At 48.7% G+C, this 23267-nt stretch overlaps 1 protein-coding gene across 2 annotated transcripts in view; it reads left to right on the forward strand.

The window, feature by feature from the left end:
• Positions 1-23267, forward strand: part of MED27 (mediator complex subunit 27) — a 202864-nt gene that overhangs the window by 169774 nt on the left and 9823 nt on the right. The window contains exons 5-6 of one of the 2 annotated variants that reach the window (XM_035015557.1): positions 2527-2634; positions 12929-12970. In XM_035015557.1, the coding sequence (XP_034871448.1) occupies positions 2527-2634; positions 12929-12970 (150 nt within the window). The remainder of the gene's footprint in view (positions 1-2526; positions 2635-12928; positions 12971-23267) is intronic. The other variant, XM_035015558.1, reaches the window with a different exon arrangement.

The raw sequence follows: 23267 nt of genomic DNA on the forward strand, positions 1-23267 counted from the left end.
CCAACATCCATCTTCTCCTATAGATTCTGTAGGAAGAAGAGAAAAGGAAAAAAAAATTCCTTCTTGTCACGGGAACTTGTAGGATTTACTCTGCACACAACTTTCCTCACACCTGCAGCAGAGCTGTGGTCAGCTTCTGCGCATCAAATCCCCAGGACGCATTTCTCTCGTAACGACATTTGGGCCTTTTGGCCCCCTTCTTCCTGCCCTACCCTCCGCCTCTGGTAACGCAAAGTCTGACCTCTTTTTCTATGAAATCCATAAATCTTTGATAGTAAAAAGATTGAAAGGAAATCCCCCTGAAATATTAAATATTAATGTTTTCAAAGGGCAGACTGTGATAATTTCCTCCCTTTTTACCCTAATTTTAGGTTTTTCTGTAACAAGCATATTTATTAGCTAAGTTTTTAGTATTTGTTAGCTTTAAAATACCAAAATTCACTTTTAAAAAGAACAAAGATTAAATATAAAATTTCTAGTATCTTTCTGAATTCCATCTTAAAATACTTGAGAAATGACAAAGGCAATTTATTGGTTCAAGTCAGCTAGACTTTGGTTTTTTAAGGAAATAATAGCTTAGTTATCTCTGCTTATTAGCAAAGAGAGTTAAAATGGGCAGTTGAAAATGGTGGCCCTTTTGAAGACGGCATGTTGGACCTCCACTGCAGCCCAATGAGAGGCTATATTAATTTCAGTATTTATAATTACAAAACTGTGAACTTGATTCTTTTTCTCTCTCTCTCCCTTCCTCCCCATAGACTGCATGTGAACTAGAGAGAGTTGGGGCTCCTACCTCGGTGGTTTATTGACATCCTTATCTAGTGATTTCCAGTAATCCAAGAGGTGGCCCATTAAATGTTACATGGTGTAGCAATATTTGAAAGTACTATACAGAAATGAGATGTTTTTATTAACATTCTCTTAAATGTAAATAATAGTATCATCTCTTTTTCTTACCCTGTTTATAATTTTGGACCATTTTAGGCATGCAAAAAGAGAGATCCTCTCAGCACTTAGAAGTTATTGAAGGAACCAGGGACGCCTGGGTGGCTCAGTCATTAAGCGTCTGCCTTCAGCTCAGGTCATGATCCAGGGTCCTGGGATCAAGCCCCACATCGGGCTCCCTGTTCTGCGGGAAGCCTGCTTCTCCCTCTCCCACTCCCCCTTCTTGTGTTCCCCCTCTCGCTGTGTCTCTCTGTCAAATAAATAAAATCTTTAAAAAAAAAAAAAAGTTATTGAAGGAACCAGATACTAGGAATGTTTGCTCATATCCAGGACTAATCAAGGAAAGAGGAGGGTTGTTGCTGGGGACAGTCGGACAGCAGAGAACGGCGAAGTGAGGAGAGGGTGCTTGAAGGTGGCATCAACAGCAACAGAGTATATATTGGATCACAGGATTAGGATTGGGGCAGGGGCTCTTTTCAGCCCATTCTTTGATATTGGAGCCTTGTCAAACAAGCCGGACTCTGGGCCCTGCCTGGGTCCTGTTCCGAGTCTGCCTCCAGAGTCTCATCTGGGAAATGAACAGAAGAGGTGTAGCAAAGTATCAGGAGTTACATGAGCCCCTAAAAGAAAGGAAGGTGCTGTTTCTATTCTTAGTGCTGAGCCTGTTCCAGCAAGCACAGCAGGTTACTTTTTCCCGGGCATTATATGAAGCTGCACTTTTTTTTTTTTAGGTGTGTGGGTTTTTGTTTTTTGTGTTTTTTGTTTTTGTTTTTGTTTTTAATCCAATAATACATGCTTAGGTTCTAAGAGAGTGAAAGCACTTAATGTATTTCCAGGATCATGTTCCTTTTTGGAGATAAAATTCAGCTACTTTCCATTTACCTTCAGAACTTACTTGGTATTGCTTCTCTACTTACACTGAGCTATTATAAATAGATAGTTCAGCCGGGTGGGTGTTTGGTGCCTGCCTTTAATCTCTCTGCTGTATTCTTCTACATATTCCATGGGTGTACGTAGGGCCATGAAATAATAGGAAAACAAATGTGCTTACCAAATCCTAGGATGCCAGAATCCTAGGATAGCCTTTGATCATCTTAAGACAGAAAAAATAGGGCGCCTGGGTGGCTCAGTCGTTAAGCGTCTGCCTTCAGCTCAGGTCATGATCCCAGGGTCCTGGGATCGAGTCCCACATCGGGCTCCCTGTTCGGCGGGAGCCTGCTTCTCCCTCTCCCACTCCCCCTGCTTGTGTTCCTGCTCTCGCTGTCTCTCTAATAAATAAATAAAATCTTAAAAAAAAATAAAAGGAAATTTTACTTTATCCAGCAGATATTAAACATATGGAACTTATCCTGAGATTTATGAGCCAAAAATATAAATAAATTCAGTGTAGATTGCAGGAGGGCCTTGTTTAGAGCTTGTTCCTGAACACTTTAGGATGCCTTCCCTCGGAGGGCCCTCCCATGCATCTCTCAGCAACAAGAGGGAGAGGCAATCCTTTCTTCTTCACAGAGTCTTGCCCAGCCTCATGCATTTGTATGTTCGAGTGTAAGCTTTCATGTTTGCATGCATGTGTTTTGACAGGTGACCTTGGGAAAGGTGTTGAAAGTGATTGTCGTCATGCGGAGCCTATTCATTGATCGAACAATAGTAAGGGGATATAGTGAAAATGTCTACACAGAAGATGGCAAGGTAAGCATTCTGGAGTCTTTTGTTTCGTTTTCCTTTATTTTCTGTGTCCCAGAACAAACGTAGTGGAGTCCCAGTTGAATGACATTAAACACTAGCAGTCGTAGCTGAAATGATCAACAGGCATGGTTTATCAGTATGAAGATGAACGTTTTACAGAAGAACATTTCTCTCTCTCTCCCCTTGCATTTTTCATCAAGCTTCTGCTTTTTCCTTTAAGCCTGATGCCCTTAGTTGAATTTCTAATTTATCACCTTAGACCTCAGTTGCCTCATTAAATGTGTCTTCTGAGGAAATGGGTTTCGTTCTTTCTTTTTTTTTTCCCGCCCAGTAGTATAGCACATCAATAGCCCAGGGTTTGGCATTTTCAGCATTTTGCTTTTCCTAGAACCATGAGGAAAATTCGAGTTACTTTGACACACAACCTGCTCGGGATCTTTTCCTGTGAAACTAACAAGGAGCCCTGGGGAAGTGGCTTATCCTCAGGAGTACATACTGAACACTGCAGTTGAAAAAAGAGAAGTTCTTTCCATGGTGATTTGTCTCATAGAAAGTTCACCCGTGTGAACCCCTAATTTCTCTTGACTGCACACTGTCCATATGGCTCTATGGAGAGCATCAGAGGATGTGAATGGGAGCTGACAGCCTTCATATTTGTTGGCTTCCAGAGTGTAATGAGCGCTCCGCCTGAGATACCCACCTGGATGCACCCCGGCCACTTCGTGCACCAAGCCTCTGTCTGCCCCTCTCTCCTGAGCTTTCCCTTCTCTTCATGAAGCCCATTACAATTTTTAAAGTTTGCTATAGTTCTAGCACTCACCACCCAAAAGCCACATTATAATGAGGATAGAACATTCTTCAAAAAAAGGTGACAGATGTAGCCTAGCACATAACAGTGTGCTACGTAAGAGCTGTGACCCACAAAGTGATGAGATTTGTGTTTTGAACAAGTAACCCAGCATCTCCACATCCCACACAAGTGTGGTCAACGAGGGAAGCTACTCTTACTTCAGGGACTCTGCCAAGTTTTCGTAGATCTCCCCATTGAAAGCAGAGTGTTCCTCAAGGGGAGATTTCTGTTTTCTTTTTGGAAAAACCAAAGTGTCTTTAGAGCAGCTGTGGAGAATAAAGCACGTCACCGGGGCAGGCTGGTCTTCGTGTGAATGATTTGTGAACCCTGGCGGCCCCTCTCATGAGCAGCTCCAGACAAGTGAGCAACAGCAGAAACACCCCCAGCCAGGAGCTCACGCCTCACTGGCCCGGCCATTTAGAGGTGTGGTTCTTGTCGCCTTTGTTCGAGGTTCACAACTCCTCAGTCACACCTGGTATGAATCACAGGCCTTGCCCTCCAGAGACCCACAGGTGCACTGGGGAGAGAAGGCTGGAAACATAGAAAGCTAAGGAACAGTAGAGACCGTGTGACAAGAGGTACAAACTTGGGAGAGGGAGGAAGCATTCTCTGAAGTTAGATTCTAAGGAGTGAGGGTTTACCTACTTTGCATGATCTCTTTAACTTTGTATTTGCCCCACACGGAAGTGTCCTAAGACCTGTAAAGCAAAGCACTTAGCACTTTGCCACCTAGTTACCCACTCAGTAAATAACGAATACTATTTTTATTCTGCACTTAAAACAAGGGATTTAGAAAATTGTCACATATGTATGCTTCTAGGATTTCTCTCTGGTTACTCCCCCTCAGGTGCTTCCAACCAACCCCACCCCCACGCCCCCACCCCATACCGTGGTTTCATGTGTCAGCCCACAGAGATCACTCCCGATCTGTGTCTAGGTGGCACCTCTCCTCCCCCGGTGCTCCACCTCACCTTCAGCCCGCCCAAAACTCCGCTCACCGTCTTCCTCCTGAAACTCAGTTTCCCTCCGCTGTTCCTCATCTGGGGTAACTGTACTACCACCTAATTGCTCAAACTGTCCTTCCCCTCCCCCAAATCTAGTCTGTCAGCGGGTTCTGGTGATTCTCCCGCTTACATCTCTCCCAAGTTGGGCTCCTCCTGTCCGTCTCCCCTTCTTCCAGGTTCTCCTTATTTCTCAATGGACAAGTGCACTGGCCACCTCATGCCTCGTCTCCAGTGTTATTTCCCTCCCACAGTCTGTCCTTCACTTGGCTTCCAGAGCGGTCTTCTCAAAATACACATGCAAGCGTCTGATTTCCTGCTTTCACCATCCCCTGTTGCCCAAAACATGCAAGAAAGTAGAATATTAATAGGTATTAGACACAAAGTGGTCCATGGTCAAAATGTCTGAGAAACACAGGATTAGAGAAGGTTCATTAGGTTTCTTTACTATAGAAATTCTTGGAAACTTTAGTTTGCTTAGTGTCCTGTGAATTTCCTAAGAGGAGCATATAGTGTGCGGTATTTTCCTAACTTATTTGAACCCCAAATTCATTATTTCTTCCTTTCCTCTCAGTATATTGTGACACTGGCATTTCTCAGAACATGCTTCTGAAAACCCTGGCTTCTAAAATAAAATCCAGACTCCTTAGCAGCACATAGAAATGCAGGTGATCTGGCCCCTGCCTTCCTTTCTGACCTCAGCTGACGTCATTCTGTGAGCACGTTTTGTCTTACTCTCCAGCCTTTTGTGCTGTTTGTGGCTCCCACAACTCTCTCACTCACTTGCACCCTCGGTGCCCTCGGCCTGAGATGCTTTGTCCTCCTCGTCCACCTGACACACTCAACTCTTCCCTTCATCCTGGCTTACTGCCATCCTCTTTCTCATCCTGTCCCCGGTTCCCCAGGGGTCTCTTACACGAGCACGGACTCGAGCTGGCAGGCCTGGGTTTGCGTCTGTTTGTGGCACAAATTAGCCTCCTCCTGAATACATCCATAGCATTTTGACCCATCTTTTTCTAGAACTAGAATTAGTATGTCATGGTTATTTGTTTACATGTCCATCTTGAAATTAATAAAAACACTAAGAGTACTCCGTATGTTGGCCTGGTAGGCGTCATGCTAAGCAAACTTTGCCCACAGTGGTCATCGGGTCCTAGGTTCTGCTTAAATTAGAATTGTTCTCCAGAGAAGGCAACTGAGACCTAGAATGTACAGTGACTTGCCTGCAGTCACACCCCACTAGGCCTCAGACCTCCATCTACCAGGAGCACCTCAAGGGCCCAGACCCTGTCCTGTGACGCTGTCCCAAGGAGATGCCGCAGGTGCCTGGAGTGCTGGAGAAGCTCGGCGCTGTGTGGGAGGGGACAGTGGAGAAGCCTGCTTGGGATGTGCCAGTGCTTTAGCTGGAATGGAAAAGCGGAGAACCAAACACCAGAGACGAAGACCAAAAGAAGCAGCCGAGAGTGTAGTTATAAGTGCAGAAAATGAAGGAGACACATACTCATGTGCACACGGTGCGCATCTTCCTAATGAGAGATTAGCGTGGGTTCTCTCTCTGTTCATCAGAAAGAAAATGAGTGTGTGTCTGGGAACCTGAATTCTGCTATGATTCATATCACAAATGTGATACAGGAGGCCTCTTGCTACATTTTACAGCTGCACACATTGGCCCAAGTGGTCAGCAGGGACCGTAAAACAGGGAAGAGCAAGACTGAGAGACCAAGGCGTTTGTTGTGTTAAAGGCACATGAACCGCATTTGGCAGAGGAGCTCTCTAAACGACCGCTCTGCCCAGAATCGAATCCTAGCCAATTTGATTAGCACCTTCTTTTTTTCAGAGCACTTTACAAAACCATGCAGACATTATTAGTGTTCTATTTTGAGTACCGATGCTGGTATATGTGAATTTATATATAGTTATACACACGTAAGCCTTAGTGTAATTAACGTGCTGAAATGTCTAGCACATCCCAAACAAAATGAACCTTTGGAAGGAGGCACTGGAGCTTGAGGTGTGGTCCTCAAGAGCAGATTGCTGCTTGCAGTTCTGCTGTTCCGGACATGCAGGTCTGCATTGGCCGAGCCAGTGCCTGAGCACTTGCCTGGGGGTGATTTGCTGCAGTCTGAGAGCTCAAGCCACCGATACCGCGGGCGCGGCTTGGAAAGCCTTGAGCTTGCTGGGGGCTGAACCCAAAGCAGCCAACACCTCCGGAAAGGTTTAATTATCCCTGTTGCTACAGTAGTGGCCCGGCGCCCCCTCCACCACCCCGCACCCTGATTTCCAGACCTGGCAGGTTTTTTCCCCCATCAGAATCCCAGCAAGGCTGTCACTTTGCACTTTGCAGGAACCGCCACCACTGCCACGCTCATCGTCTGCCTCTTTACCTGGGATGCATATTTTTTTTTTTTAAGATTTTTTTTTTTTTAATTTATTTGCGAGAGAGAGAATGAGAGACAGAGAGCATGAGAGGGAGGAGGGTCAGAGGGAGAAGCCGACTCCCTGCTGAGCAGGGAGCCCGATGTGGGACTCGATCCCGGGACTCCAGGATCATGACCTGAGCCGAAGGCAGTTGCTTAGCCAACTGAGCCACCCAGGCCGCCCTGGGATGCATATTTTTGAGACCAAGCTCCAGTAGACTAATTCCTCTAATAAAATGTAAAAATGCTTTTAAAACTTACCAACCCGCTATTCACTGTAACCAGGGAGGTGCAGAGAGCCATGACTCAGCATGTTAAAAGGCAGATTTAAGTTGAATACCTGGCCATTGTCCTGATTTTATACCCACCAGACTTAACTGAAAAAATATAAGTGTCTCGGTTGAATTTATCTTATTAAGGGATTTAGGTTATGTTAATGCTATAGCTTCATTAATTACCCCATATCAATAAAAAAGGCAGCTTTTAGCCTCCTAGCGAAAGAGAGGAAAAGAAATAGTGGTATCAAAGGGAACCTTCAAAGACAGCCAGAGCTGTCTCCAGGGTAATTTCTGATCCCCGCATTCTTCCCACTTCAAAGTTGGATGTATGTGTGTGTGTGTGTGGGTCGAGGGGGATGGGGAAGCTTGAATCTGATTTCTCTAATAAGTGTTGGCATCAGCCCCGTTTGATATTAGATGCAGGGAACATTTTGATTTGTTATAGCCTTTGAAATTGTTCAGACGACCTTCAGAAAAATGTTCTCTTGTTATTTATGGGGGAAGGGGGAAAAGCTGGGGAAGGGGCCTCCGGTTAAATTCACATGCGGACGGTGCCTGGAATTGTGCTTTTCAGCAGTTTCTAGTAATAGATGTCTGTCCTGATCGAAAGTGAAAAGTTGAAGAACAGCAGACCCGTAACACTAGTTCTTTGGTGAGACTTGTTCACTTCCTGATTCTCTGGGGAGGACTGGGCACATTAAGGTGACCAGGTAGAAGTTTATGGTTTTGAAAACTTGGGGAATCATGGAGAAATGTCCGACCATTACTGGTTTACGGCCCTCTGCCCCTGCTGACGCATCACATGTTGACCTTGCAAGGTGAAGATGCTAATAAATCAAAGCTTTAAAAGTTGAAGACCCTTTGTGAGGCTTATGAGTTTTATTTGGAATTGTCAATTTTAGATAATTTATGGTACCTTGTACTATTTTTTGAAATGAAGAATTCGTAACTTTCTGAGAAGCTGCCAGGATTTTCACTGGCTGCTAAGCGAATTTCAGTGGTGATGATTGTCACATGAGCGGGCCTCAAAGCAGATTTGTCATGTTGAACTTCTACAAGAGTGCTGCCCCCCGCAACAGCTGCTGCCACTTGCGGGGGGCTCGCAGTCAGCCCTCCTGAATTCTAGCTGAAAGGCGGTCTTCCTCCCAGGTTGAGAGCTGGGCCTCTGGAGACAGAGCTGGTTTTGGATTTTCTACCACATGCTCATTGTGTGATGTTGGACAGGTTACTTAACTTCTCTGAGCCTCGATGTCCTCTTCTGGGAGGTGGGGATGGTTTCATCATCCTCGTCCAGATCTCTGGGAGGATTCCGAAAGCTAACACAGCTCCGTGTCCTTGGGCTCTGTGCTCAGAGTGGAGGCTGCTTGTCCTTCTCCCTCTACCCCTCCCCCCCCACCCCCCCGCTCATTCTCTCTCTCTCTCAAATAAATAAAATCTTTAAAAGGGAGGGAGGGAATGAGGGAGGGAGGAAGGAAGGAAATGCAGATGTAGTGCAGGCCACATGCATGGTCCTCGGTGAATGGTGTCTGCCCTAGCTGGATGTGCAGCCATGCCGATGGCAGTGGTCATTGTCCTAGCTGGTGAGCCCTTGCCTTCTGATATTGGGCCATTATGATTTTTCTTTTCAGTAAGTCAATTTGATCATCACCATTCTTTTTTTTTTTTTAAAGATTTTATTTATTTTTTGACAGAGAGAGAGACAGAGAGAGAGGGAACACAAGCAGGGGGAGTGGGAGAGGGAGAAGCAGGCTTCCCGCGGAGCAGGGAGCCCGACGCGGGGCTCGATCCCAGGACCCCGGGATCATGACCTGAGCTGAAGGCAGACGCTTAACGACTGAGCCACCCAGGTGCCCCGATCGTCACCATTCTTATTGGTTGAGAGGACCTTTGACGTCTTGATGTTTAACCTGAGAGCAGATATGTCTGCGCTAGAGCAGTTGGTCATCTGTGAGGTTTGTTTCCATTTTACCCGAGAACAGAGCACATTCCTACCCCTAAAATACTCATTCCAGTCCTTAGAGTCCCAGAGGCTACTCCTAAGACTGCAGATTCAGCCACCAATTACCATAAGGTTGGCTTTTCCATTTTAAGATCTTTCTAACGCTTGCCCAGAATACTGAGAGGTGCTTTACTTTCTTTCCTTGACGTTGTAGTTCAGAATAATTTCCCGTTCATCAGGCTGAAAGTTTACAGCTTCCAGAATGCTCCTTTTTGAATATCACAGCCAGAAAAAAAAATTGGTAGCCATGCCCGTCTTTGCAGTAAATAAGCTAAAGCTAATAAATATTCACTTGGATCAGTCCAGGCTCCCTGAAATGAATTTCTGAAATCTTCCTGGCCCTGAGGAGAGGCAGGGCACTGACTCCAGAATGCTCACTTAAATGGCTTTCTTTTTTTTTTTAAAGATTTTATTTATTTATTTGAGAGAGAGAATGAGAGAGACAGAGCAGGAGAGGGAGGAGGGTCAGAGGGAGAAGCAGACTCCTTGCCGAGCAGGGAGCCCGATGCGGGACTCGATCCAGGGACTCCAGGATCATGACCTGAGCCGAAGGCAGTCGCCCAACCAACTGAGCCACCCAGGCGCCCCTTAAATGGCTTTCTTTGGCATAAATCTAGCAGAAAATCAAGTACAAACTGCCTGCTGTGCGTTCGCAGCAATAGGGGAACCCATTGCTCCCTTTCTTACCCGTGTGCACCTGGTACATAGGGCTTATTGTCCGACATCCTTCTGTCCCAGATGGCTGCAGCTCTTCCCTAGGGTCCTGTATTATCTATTTAAACCGCCTTTCAAAAAGAGCAGCACGCTCACTTTGAATGAGCGTGGTGTGCTATGAGAAGCCGCAATTAGGCTGGAGAGTCCATCTCTTAATTAAACTTGTGCGTATTTCTCCCTGGATGATTTCTCTATTAAAACATTCCACTGATGCTGAAGAGTTGGGTTTGTTTTCTTTTTTTTAATAATTTTCTCTTTTAAATAAAGACTAACTTTTCGGTTTATATGCAGCTTCTTCTTTCCTCTTTTTCCATGGCCCCGTGTTTATGTCTTGGTCTGCCTAAGTATGTTGGGAACAGGCAGGAAGGACAAACAGTGGAGAACCTCAAAAGAAACGGCTGCTGGCTTCAAAAGGAAGGGGACCTGTGTTAGTTCCAAGCTGAGACACTGATGTTGCTCTCCCTAAAATTTAGGTGTAGAATCTTTGGCATCTCCCTGTCATCTTGGCAGTGATTTGGCAGAACTAAGAGATACAAAAAATCGTTCTTATTCATTCTGCACTCTCTGAATACTCTTGAAGTGCTGCATTTTTTAAGCCCTGGGCCCCACTGCGGCACTGAGGAGCAGTAGGAACCTGCCTTCTCCTCCCCGGGATTACCGGCTGGCCAGCAGTTTTCGTCAACAGAATTGACAGTGTAGGGCATTCATTCCATATGAAGGAAACCTTCTTTTGAGGTTTCCTTCAGAGTTATCTGGAGGTAACATGTCACTTTTCCCCCTACAAATTGCTAGCCTACCAAATTAAAATTCCAATGCCTAAAGATTTTTTTTTTAATCAAGTGGCTGAAGGCGGGGTGGAGTACAGTGACTGAAAATTGATACCACCTTTCTGAAGAGCAGTTTAGTCAGAGTAGAAGGAGAGGGGTCAGTTAGGGGCTTCTCTGGAAATCCAGGAAGGACATGCTAACACCAGAGGGGATAGGGAGAGGTGGACCCATTCGAGTGAATGTTCAGGCAGAGTTCTTCCAGTACTTTTCCTGGGCTTGGATCTGCTAACCCTGGCCCTCTCCAGCAGGAGCTCCGCAGAGGTCCAGGGGACCCTCTCAGAATCCTCTAAACCTCCTCCATGGCCTGAAAGTTCTCAAACACGGCGCAGTGTACATGGAACTCATTCTGAACAGGAAGAAGCCAGGGAGAAGTGACTGTGTGCCTGTGCACAGACCACCTCTCCATTCCAAGGGCCATTTTCAGAAAACCAGGTTTTGGTGTTTTCCTCAGAACAAAAACAGAACTCTGAACCTCCCCGTGTCAAGTACAACACTTCACTTCCTGTCTCTTTAGAGGAATCTTCCCGTGTGATTGCTTCTCATGTTCCCAGGTGCTACAAAATCAATAACACAACCTATAGGCCATACAGTCGTATCTCAGGTTTCTACCTTGACCACTGGCCAACCCCAAAGGCAGGTTCCAAGAGGCCCATCGAGCAGGTGTTTCAATTTGTTCAGCTCTGGAATTCATACATTACAGTTGACTTTTTAGCACCCGTGGGGCGTACTGACTCTTCTAATCTGCACTATCCTTGAGCTATCTCCCAGCACTGAATTGGGGGTAATTCTGTTTTTGCTGTACTTAATTTATAAGTATAAACTCACAGAACAATGAGAATGCATTGACTTACTGTACAAAATTGTGAAACAAAAATTCTTTTGGTTAGAATAAGCCACTGACGTGCTCTGTGCAAGACCCAGTGTAGCCCGAAGAGGATGAACCTGGTTGACTCCAAGCCCTAGCCACGATCTCTAGTTTCCTCATTTGTGAGGCAGGGGTGCCCTCGATCAAGGGTCCCTGGCCTGACCAGCCATCACAGTTACACCACTGTTTGGGGAGCAAACAAACAGATGAACAGATTCTCAGGCCCACTGTAAACCTACTAATTCAGACACTCCAGGGGAGGACAGGGAATCTGTATATCAAAATACAAAAAAATTCCCCCAGCAGCTTCTGATGCCAGCCAAGTTTGACCATCATCAGCGTAGACCATCCATAAGAAGCCATGGGCAATTGAATGGCTCTGAACCATTGTCTCATCACCTGGAAAGTAAGGTTGTTAGTGGGACCAGTCGCATTGGTTTGTTCTAGGGATTAAATGAGCGAGTGCGTGTGGAGGGCCCCGTGTGGCAACTGGCGTGGAACAGGTGCTCAGCAGCTGGGAGCTGCTAGTTTTTCTCCACTCAGCAGGGACCTACTGATACCTGTGACATGCTAGGTCCCACACCAGGACAGCATAAGCAAAAGAAATAAAGTTCCAGGTGGTTTTAAGTGCAATGAAAATCTCAAATTTTTGAAAAGATAATGAGAAGACAACAGGTATGGAAATAATATTTTAGACAGGGTAACTGGGAAATGACTCTCTGATAAGGTGATGTTTGAACTAAAGAAAATTAAGAGGAGCCATGTGTTTGTGGGGAAAAAGAAATCCGTGCAAAGGCCCTGAGGCAGGATTGACGTTGGCATGCAAGAGAACCATGGTAGGAGTCAGGTTAGAAAAGGGAGCCAGGGGCTCCGCTCATGTGGCCTTGGATGCAACAGGTGTCTCACACTCACTTCCCTATATCCCTTCTGTTGGTTTCCTTAAATAACTGACAGGTTGAGAGAGAAGAAATTCAAGCAGGACATTTAAGATGCACATGCAGTGCCACGATTCTGTTTATTCCATAATTGTGTTTATTATTTCAAGCTGATGGGTGTAACAGTAGTTACAGTGTCATCTCTCAAAGTCCACAATTCTTTTTTTTTTTTAAGATTTATTTATTTATTTGAGAGAGCGAGAATGAGCGAGAGTACATGAGAGGGGGGAGGGTCAGAGGGAGAAGCAGGCTCCTCGCTGAGCAGGGAGCCCGATGCGGGACTCGATCCCGGGACTCCAGGATCATGACCTGAGCCGAAGGCAGTCGCTTAACCAACTGAGCCACCCAGGCGCCCTCAAAGTCCACAATTCTAAAATTGATGCTGATGATGCTTTATCTCTTTCCCCCCAGCTTGATATATGGTCCAAATCCAACTATCAAGTATTCCAGAAGGTAAGCTTTACTTTTTGCTTCTTACTCAAGAGTCAGGAAGGGAAATACAAATGCTCAAAGGTATAAACATCGGTCTTAAGTTAGAGCCTTTTTTTTTTTTAATTTTTATTTTATTGTTATGTTAATCACCATACATTACATCATCAGTTTTTGATGTGGTGTTCCATGGTTCATTGTTTGTGTATAACACCCAGTGCTCCATTCAGTACGTGCCCTCTTCAATATACCCACCACCAGGCTAACCCCTCCCCAAAAATGTGAAAAAAGCCAGACACAAAATGCTGCTCACAGTATGATTCCATTAATATGACATTCTGGAAAGATAAAACCTTAGGGACAGAAATCAGATCAGTGGTGTCCAGGGGCTGGGAGTCAGTGGGGAGATTGTGCCCAAAGGGGCAAGAGGAAATGTGTCGGGGTAGTGGGAATACTCTGTATCTGAATTGTGGTGGTGATTACATATTGTATTATGTTCCCAAACTCATGGAACTAATATACCTACTGTAGAGGGAAAACTGTGCTTTCCTTCCTGTGTAGGGAAGACCCCAGTTCTTCCCTCCTGTGTTTGTCTCCAGTGAATCTCCATTACTGTGCACATAAAACAATTCATTTCTGCTCCTCCTGGTCACCGAAAATATGGGGGTTTGCCGCACAGTAACAGGACACAAGCTGGGTGTCCTCCAGTTTAACTCAGCCTGACACGATCTCCCCAGAGCTACAGACCCCAGTCACAAGTTCAGTTATCTGTGCTTCTGCCCTCCTGGCAATAGATCAGAGGTTCCCATGCCCCCTTCTCAGGCTCTGTCAGTTTGCCAGAGCAGCTCCCAGAACCCAGGGAAATGCTTACTTAGGTTTACTGGTTTATTAAAGGACATGATAAAGGATACAGATGAACTGCCAGATGGAGAGATACATCGAGCAAGATGTGGGAGGGCCTCAAGCGCAGGGGTTTTGGTCCCCATGGAGTTGGGGTGCATCACTCTTCCGGCATTGTGTCGTCTAGACTGGAAACTCTCTGAACCCCATATTGCTGGGATTTTATGGAGCCTTCCTCATGTAGACATAATCGATCGTAATTCGGTTTCCAGCCCCACTCCCCTTCTCTGGAGGATGGGGGGTGAGACAGAAAATTCTAAGTCTCTGATTACCCTAATTATGGCTTGGTCTTTCTGGTGACCAGCCCCCATCCAGGTGCCCACCCAGAGTTGCCTTGTTAGACCAGGAGATGCCCCTAGTGCTCTTATCACTTAGGAAATTATGAGGGTTTCAGGAACTCTATGCCAGGAACTAGGGGCAGAGATCAAGCAATATATATATTCTTTTTCTGTTATCTCGCACCTACAAAGGGTGAATTTTGCTGTATGGAAATCATACCTTAAACAAAAACAAAAAGCAGAGGCTTTTGAGTTGTTCCACACACTCAGTTTTTAAGCTCAGTTTTTCAGAGCCCCATGGTCTACACAGGTGCCTAGTATGGGCTGAGGGAGGCGGGCTGGCCCTGTCCTCACCCTTCCCCCCCCCCCCCCCCCCGCCACTCTACAGTCTGGTCACCTCTTTTTCTGATGTCAGGCTTCCTCGTGAAATGCTATTTTTGGGAGCTGTCAGAAGAAATGTGACTAGAGGAAATCCTTTCCCGGCTTCTGATGGTAGAAGGGGCCGTTCCCCAGAGCAGCTCAGCACCTGGAGCTTACGAGGGCTCCCACCACCCTGTAGCAACCCCTGCAGGAGGCCAGCTCCCCTGCAGGACACCAGCTGCTTTCGTCGGCTCTCATCCCACCTCTGTCTCTGCTTTCGTCCAGCAGCAAACATGGTGGAGTTGCTTGTAATTTCATTTGGTGCCCCATCCAGCTCAATAGCATGAGCCAGGCACTCTGCTAGGTGCTGGGAATACGAGGGAAAACCAGACAGACAAGGAGGCACAGGAAAGAAGGAAGGTGACTCCAGGGTGTTAACCAGGGGGCTACAGTCAAGAACATCAGGAGGGGCCCTCACGTTGGGGCAGTCACAGGAGGCCTTCGTGGGGCAAGACCTAAACCGAGACGGGCCGCTCATGAGAAGGAACCGGTCACTTGAAAAGCCGCGGGAGGAGATTCCCAGGCAGTGGCAGCAGCCCACACCAAGCTTGTGCTGAGGAGCACACGTCCTAAGAGCCGTTGGAAGCCTGTGTGATCAGAGCGTGCAGTGGGCCGGGCGGGAGTGCTGTGGGGGACGGGGGCAGAGCCGCCGGCGGGCAGGGGCCTCTAGGTCCGGGGACGGAATTCGGATTTATTTGGTGCGGAGGAGGGATATGATTTCGAAAGCTGAGCCCAAATCGTTTCCACTTGTGTAATAGTTATGTCTGAGGGATGCCAGGTAGCTGAGAGAGAAAGCATGGAACTTTTTTTTTTTGAGGGCAAATTCATATAACACAATTCCGTGACTTTAATGGTGTTGTGGAGTATCCCCCCATCTAGTTCCAAAACCTTTTCATCACCCCAAAAGGAAACCCCGTCCCCATTAAGCAGTGAGCGTAGGGCTTGTGTATCAAAGCAGCATAATGGACCAGCTCTCTAATGGTGTTTACTGCATCACTTCACATTGTTCCCCGGACCTTCTGCATGAAAGGCTAGGCCAAGGACGGCAGGTGCATACGGCTAGGAGAGGAGTCTGAGGCCCAATGCCACACATTTAGAGAGCCTGTGAAAGCATTAAAATTCCACAGTCTGATCACAGTTAAATACAACATGCTATCCTGGGTTCGATCCTGAAACAGACAGAGAGATTAATGAGAAAGTGAGCTTAGTCACTAATAAGTAACCAGTGTTGGTTTCTCAGCTTTGCTGAAGGAGCCGGGTCATGACACGTGTCAGCAGAGTGGGGGAAACTGGGCAAGGGGTACACGGGAGCTGTGAGTACCCTCTTGGCAACCTTTCTAGTCCAAAGTTAAGTTTACCTTAAAAAGAAAATCATCATCTTGACTCTTCTAACACTCCTCTACCCAGCTGAGTTAGCGAGAAGCATAGTAGAGAAAATCGGTCCAGAGCCTGAAGGGAAGGTATGTGTGGTCATAGGTAGGCTGTAGGACAGGCAGCTATATTTGAATCTTAGCCTTCTCATCTGAGTGACCACACCTGAGGCATTTACTCGCTCCGTTTGCCTAAAGTCTCAGCCTTGAATGCTAATGGCTTTGTCCATGCTGGCTGCTTTTGTCGTGTTTTTCCCCAGCAGCTGGTGGAAAAGCGTTCTAAGAGAAAGAACACTGGTCATTATCTGTATCGTATTTCACTTTAATAGTGAGAAACATTAAAGCAGTTTTGGGTTTTTTGCCGGGTTTATCTCTGTGTCCTCTGTGGTAGTGCAATGAGCTACCTCATTCCGGCCCCACAAAGGCCGTGGCTTCGGGGGAGCCGTGAGCATTGCAGACCCTCACTGGTCTTTTAACAATGGTCCGATTTCCATTCAAATACCCTTTGTGAGGGAGGGGCTTGCACATGCTTGCCTTTGCATAGGTACTTTTTTTAATGTTCTGTGTAGTATTAAGTATTTTTGAATGCAAGCAGAAAGTTTATTGAGAAGTCATAAAATGTGTGAAACACAGATTTGGTGAAGCATAGATGTGGAGAGACAGCGCTATATTTTTATTCTACCTCCCCTAAAAATAACCTGCCAAGCGCTCTTTGTATTTGTTTAAAACTACAAACAGACGCTGAAGCAGCGTTTAAAATCTGACATTAGTCTAGTCAGAGAGACGTGGGCGCACCGGCCAGTTCCTCCCTCGCAGTCTGTGTGGTGGGTCTGAAGCAGTGAGAGCGAGTGCGTTTGTAGGGATGGAGATTTTACCTCACCTGCTGAATGGCATGTTGTCGGTGTGTGGGCAGAGCCCTTTCTGGAAACCCTTCATCATCCCCACCTCCACCTATTTTTAACTAAATGGACTTGACCTGATACTGACCTATACTCAATTAAAGAACCACAGTTTGGGGACAGGAGAAGTGCTCTCTGATTACAACTAACTACACGTAATGAAGTCCTTTTCCTGTTCCAGGGGCAGGTAAGAGTCAGTGGATTAAGGAGACTTCTGTCTTCCCTACTAAAACATTGTCTTTTTGCTGCCAAAGTAAAGAATATATTGGAAAATAATGTAGTACAGAATTAAACTTCCATCTTTTATCAGTAAAGCTTTTAGCTAATCATCACACAGAAGGGGTTGGGTATTTTGTTTAAAGAAAAAGTCATGTGCTTGCAGAAGACGCAGGTGGGCAGGATGGAGGACACGTAGGGTGGCCTCACAAAGAGGCAGGATGGTCTGGTGCTTATTTTTCTGTTAGTCTCAGGCCGCATTGGTGGACAGAGGACAGACCGCACAATGAAAACAAAGCTGGGACCACTTATCTATTGCAGACTCCGGAAGCCTGGTACGATTTATGGGACGGTGGGCAGCATCTCCAACTCAAAATGCCAAAAGAGAAGGATTAGAGGGCAGCATTTCTAAACTCTGCTTTTTAGTCTCAGCTTTTTCTCAGAATCCTATTTGCTTCTTGTCCACCCACTTAAATTTTGGGTGTCCTGATGGATGTTACTGGTAGCATTTCCCACAAAGACACTGAGAGCACTGTGGTAAACATTCCCTCCTGCCTGTCGGTCTGCTCACACCCCGTGCACGGAGACTGGGAAGGGAAGGCCTCGTTGTCTGCATCGTCTGAAAGGTTCAACCTGAAACAGGAGGGAAGTGCATTTTCAGACCACAGTGACATGGTCAGGGAGGATCCTTGGTCATCGGTAAGAAGGGATCTCTCCAGCCGAACACAGTTCCCGAATGTGCTCACCATGGCAATCAGAGACGTGAGTCCTGGGCTGCCGGCACCAGCCCTCCCCGTACGGTTGGAGGAACGCTCTCCCGGCATTGCTCTGGTGTAGAACCCCAGGACTTGCTTTCTTTGGCGTTCATTATGTGGTCGCAGTTACTGCGGACTGTGTGTGTTTCCCTGCCCACAAGCACAGCGGTAGCAGCCGCGGAGAGAGGCCTGCTGGGAAGGTGGGACCCCTCCCAGCTCTTTTCCCTCACTGTGACAAAGCAAGCTGGTGGGAGGAGGGCTGCCTCACAGAGCCCACCCGAGCTTCTGCTTGCCTTTTCATTCCTGGAAAAGAATGTCAGGAGCTAAGAGAATGGAAGCGCACACCTGTCACATTCTCCTCAGGCCGTGCATGCGGGACTCCCTGGGTTAAAAGACAAGCTCACGAGGTCCTGTCGCAGATCCTACCCCATGAAACGAAATGTGGCCTGCCTTTTGTCTGCAGCGGGGACTGTCAGTAAGCCCTTTCCCGCTTCCTCATTAGACCCCTTACCCTGGCGCAGGGAAGCGGCGGAGGGCCGGGGACAGCTTGCTGTGGGGCCGTGGCTGCCGACAGGTTCCCGTCATTTACTGTGGTGCCCTGGAGGCTCGGTGCACTTCGTCCTAGGGCGAAGAGGCTTTTTATAGCCAGCGTGTCTCTAGCAGAGCAGGCTCAGAGAATGGGACTTAGAAATAGGGGGGCCATCTGAAAGGGCAGAAGCACAAAGGGCCAGGAAGGGTTTCAGGCGTGTTCATATTTTTCTGACATTTAAACTCTGCAGGGGCAGTCGCTGTTTTGATCTTTAACCTCCTCATTTCAAAACACTGTGCATTTTCATCCAGCAACTTAGGGAGAGTGAGAGCAAATCTGCAGCTACTTACTGCGTTAAGTCTTGGCAGGGAGGCTGAGGAAAGAGGTGGGACGTGTGTGCGGCCGCAGACGGGCAGGTGTGATGGGAGAGGCAGTACCAGAGGGACCGGCCCATTCTCCAGAGCGTTGCCACTTGGAGGGAAGCAAAAGAGTCGTCGCCCATGCACGTCCAGCTCGGAGCCCACAGTTGTTCCAGAGGCTCCAGAGGGAAGAGCGGTTCTCTCGGGGCTGTGCCATCAGAACTTCGCTGTGGACGGGTGGGTTGTCCAGTGGCGGAGAGTATCCGCTTCCTCAGACATCCCCTCACTCATTCATACTCAGACACAAAGACCCGGCCTCGGCCTCGCACAGACTTTGTTAGGGGGTGTCAACTGAGTGGCCACCCGGGCCTTTTCCACACAAGAGACAGAGTCGTCCGGAGAAGAGTCACTGCTCTGAAATTTGGGATCCATTGAATACCTCCCACAAGTTGAGTGCCTGCCCAAGTGGTACGTGATAAACCTCACTTGTCACTAATCCCAGGTCCCAGGAAGAGGAGCCATCCCAAGGACGGATGGCTCCCAGAGGACGAGACTAGCTCTTCTGAAGGAGGCCGTGTGGCCTGTCTCACTGGAGCGTGTGTACCTGCTGCAGCATTGCAAGTCACCAAAGAAGCTCAATAAACAGTCATTTTCAGTCTCCTTCTCTGTAATATCTAAAATTTCTTCCTACCAGCTCATTTACATTCCTTTCCGAAAGCCCCCTTGAAATGCCACGAAGACCTGGAAGCGCCTACAGCTGTGGCCAGATCTCGAAGCCCTGGTGCCATGTCTCCATCCTTGCCTTCGCTCGGCGTCCTGATTAGGTGAGGCCGTCGGCAGAGGCCCCCACGCCTACAAGCGTTCTGCAGCCTCTGAAAAGGGGTCTCTTCCGAGTTGTAGAAGGGACCTCTGCTTTTTCCGGATCCCGTCACTCTGACAGTGCCCTTTTCTCTTAAATCCTGATTAACTTTTCTCAAGGAGGAGACCTTACCTTTTTAGACCAGATATGGTGGCACTTGGCGCTGTGTTTCCGTGCACCCCATGGCTGCCTCGTAAGTGTGTCTTGGTGCTCCCAGACAGAGAAAACCGCGGGCACCCCTCTCACCAGTGTGAGGGCAAGTGGGCAGACTCCAGACAAGGGACAGTGAGGGAGCAAGGCCCGCTGGAACCCAGTATCATCAAGCTGTCGACGCACTTCAGGGAAGGAGAGGTGGCAGACAATCCCAGGGTCATCTCCAGGGGCGGCTTTTCCTAAGCTGACAGCTGGGCTGGATTGACCAGGTTGGATAAACAGAAGGAAAATGGGAGTGGATGTTGTGGAGTGTCAGCCCCAGGGGCCGTGGGTGCTGAGAATGGCTGGGAGGGATCATTCCACTCCCCCTACTGCTTTTTATCACCACCTTTTCTCTTCAGGGGCAGGCTTGAATATTCACAAGCTTCTAAACCCAGAATAGATTGGATCATGGATTTTACCCGTATGATACTCCAATACCTTCCATCCGCAAGGCTCCCTCCAACACCCCTGAGCATGGTAATGACCAAGAGCCTTGTTCAGGTCCTCACAGGTACCCAGTTTCACGGTTAGAGTGGAGCAGGAAAGCCCGGGCCCATCCTGCTGGTTCATGGCTCTGTGCCATTAGAAGAGTCCCAGAGGAGTCGGTCTCGATTCTGGAGCTCGTTTCTTCCTGAGGGATCACATGAGCCTTTGGATACCCCAGGTCAGAATCCAGCAACGGCTTCTGGGAAGCCTGGCCGCCCACCATTGCCCAGTCCCCGTTTCCACAGCCCAGCAGACTACCTCACGCTGCAAGGCGGCTTTCCGGCACCGAGCCTGCCCCCCTTTCTCAGGCCCTGGCCCACTTGCCCACGGTGACCTTTCCTGGGAGAGGCAGTGGCTGAGAGCCATTCTGCCGTGTGTTCAGTCCCTGACTGACCACTGCTCCCTGTGTGGTCTAACTTGCCTCAGTCTCCCCATATGTAAAATGGACATCATATGAGTCCCTGCCTCACAGAAATGGGGTGAGGTTGAGTCCACAGGCATTCCAGTCCGTGGCACACCCAGTTTCTCTCAAGTGCTTGTTGGCAGTGAGCACTCTCCTCTCTAGGAAGCTGTCCTCCTCCCTCCAGTCTCTCGCCTTGATGACCACTGCTCACATCTTCTCATGTCTTCACTGTCGCCTCTTCATGGTCTCTTCACAGTGGACACAGATGTGAGGCCTCGGGTTCTGGAGTCAGACGGGCCTGGATGTGCATCCAGCTCTGCTGTGTGTGGACTGGCCAGCTGGGGATGTAGCCTCTCTCCGGGCTTCAGGTCCCTTGGCCACAAAAAGGGGCAGTAGTAGAACCTACCTTGTGAGGTGTGTGCTGTGAGGATTCCGTGTGGAGTGCTGGGCGCTGTGGTTGTGTCCAGAGGAAGTGCTCAGTGCATGACAGCCGCTGTTCCGGGGTCAGGGGAAGGCCACGGAACTCAGAATCCACGGCCCGCTTTACGCAAGGGGATCTGCCGTGACAGCCCCACACACTTCCACCGAAGCAACCACCGTGTTCCTCTTTTTCCAGGCAGAGGATCTCCCGTCCTGGTCAGAAAGTGAGCTACACAGGGAACAAGGCACCTGGAATGACAACCCCCCAGCAGTGCCCTAATGTGCTGACACGGAATCACAGTCTCAGGACCCAGAACGTTCCCTCGTGTCCCGAGAGGGCCCGTGGCACCTCCGGTGATCCCCAGAAGGCGCCCGAGAGCGATGTGTTCGCCCTGACGCCGTGTTCGCCCCGCACGGCAGTGCCCGCGCACAAGGCCGCCTCACGGGCGGGGTGCCCTCCCGGCTCTGCACACCGGGTTCTCTCCCCTGCAGCTGCCTCGGCTTTGGGGAAGTAGGTGGGATGGTCTGGATTTTCTTGGGAGCCCAGATGTCTCCCGATGTGTTTCTCTAACTGCAAGGCTGTTGCTGCAGAAAATAACATCACACCAAGCGGGTACAGAACAGTGCAGGTATCTTTGGGGCTTGGACTTTGCTGGCAGCCAGCAACAGAATCTGGCATTTTACCATCTGGAAAGTGTTGAACTTTTTTTCGTTCATCTAAATGAAGAGCTTTAATTCCTTAATCCTGGGAAATGTCAAGGACCTTTTGTGTGCAGTTCTTCTCAGCCCCGCACAAGGGCTTTGGCAGAATGAGGCTGGTCGGGACTCTGGAGAGTTCCCTTGTGGCCACTCAGGGGTTTCCCTGTTCACCCAGGCCCTCCTTCCCGCCGTGCCCCACGACCTCAGCTTTTCCCACTCCCCAACCCCCTTTCGATCTGCTCCCCTAACGCCCCTGGCCAAAGGTAAATCAGTAGAGTCCCGCCTTCTCTCGCGTTCACTCAGGGCCCCGTCAGGTGCGTGGCACAGTGCAGCGCCACCTTTTTGAGCACTTTCCTCCTGTGGATGCCCTGAGCTGGGCCCCCGGAGGGTACACGAGCCCAGCGTGGCCTCGTCCTCATAGAGGGCACAGCCTGGGGCGAGGCCGGGCTCCCGGTCACGGTCAGGCAAGCACAGGGCTGGGCTGTCCACAGGTGCTGCTGGGGCTACAGGCCAAGGGGCAGGAGGGCTTCAGGGGAGGAGCATCCCAAGCTTGAGCTCAGAGTAGTCGGGAAGGCAGGTTTGGGAGGAGGAACGCTCGGAGCAGCTGGCTGTGTGGGAGCGTGTCATGGGGCTGGGGGGGAGACAGAGCTGGGACCCAGCTCATTGAGTCCCTCACACCCTTTTCCATGGTGTTTTCAGATTCCAGGGGGTGGGGTGGCAGGGCGGGTTGTCGTTGTTTTGCCTCTGGAGGCCATCAGCCACCAGCCTGCACTCAGATCCGGGGAGTTCGGGGGCTTCCCTTCAGGGTGTCCGTGGTATCTTGGCTGCAACTTTAAAGAGATTGGAGTGAAACCCCCAAACCAAACCAGAAACTCCTTTATGGCAGCCCTGGCACGTGCCACAGCCTGTGTTCAGTACTTTATAGACAAGATCTCACCCTTCCCAGAGCTTGATCTCAAAACTGTGGCCACTTTTCCAGCAAGATGGAGCAGCAGGGTCCATCTTCATCTGTCCAGTTCCCACCCGGACAGCCCTGCCTCTGCTCTCACCCCCGGCAGTGCCCAGGCTCCAGGGGACAGTTAGAAGCCCTTCGAAGCCCATGCCGATGGCCCCTCCTTCGAGCAGAGAGAGAAGTATTGATCTTGTCTAAGTAATCCCCAGTCCCCCCGGACTGCAGTGCTTCTTCCTCAGGCCTCCAGGCCTGGTGAACCCGCAGCATACAAATCCAGGGTGCAGATTAGAGACTTGGGCCGCATAATAAAAATGAAACCACCTGCCTCCGCTCTACTGTACTTTTCTGCCGGTTTTAGAAGCGCGTCCCTGCTCCATTCCCCATCGCCCCCAGCACTTTCAGGAGTGACTTCATAGCATTCCCATCTTGAAATACTGATGGCTTCTCTTTTCATGGAATGAGTACTCCTGGGACTGTTTTAAATATTCTTCGTAAAGCAAGTGCTTCTCCTCCGAGCAGTGTTGCTGGCAGGGATTACGGTCTCTTTAAACATTTAACACATGAGGTTCACATCTTTGACT

Source organism: Mirounga leonina, unplaced genomic scaffold (genome assembly GCF_011800145.1).
Source record: "Mirounga leonina isolate KUSES-001 unplaced genomic scaffold, KU_Mleo_1.0 Mir_170, whole genome shotgun sequence".
Classification (NCBI taxonomy): Eukaryota; Metazoa; Chordata; class Mammalia; order Carnivora; family Phocidae; genus Mirounga; species Mirounga leonina.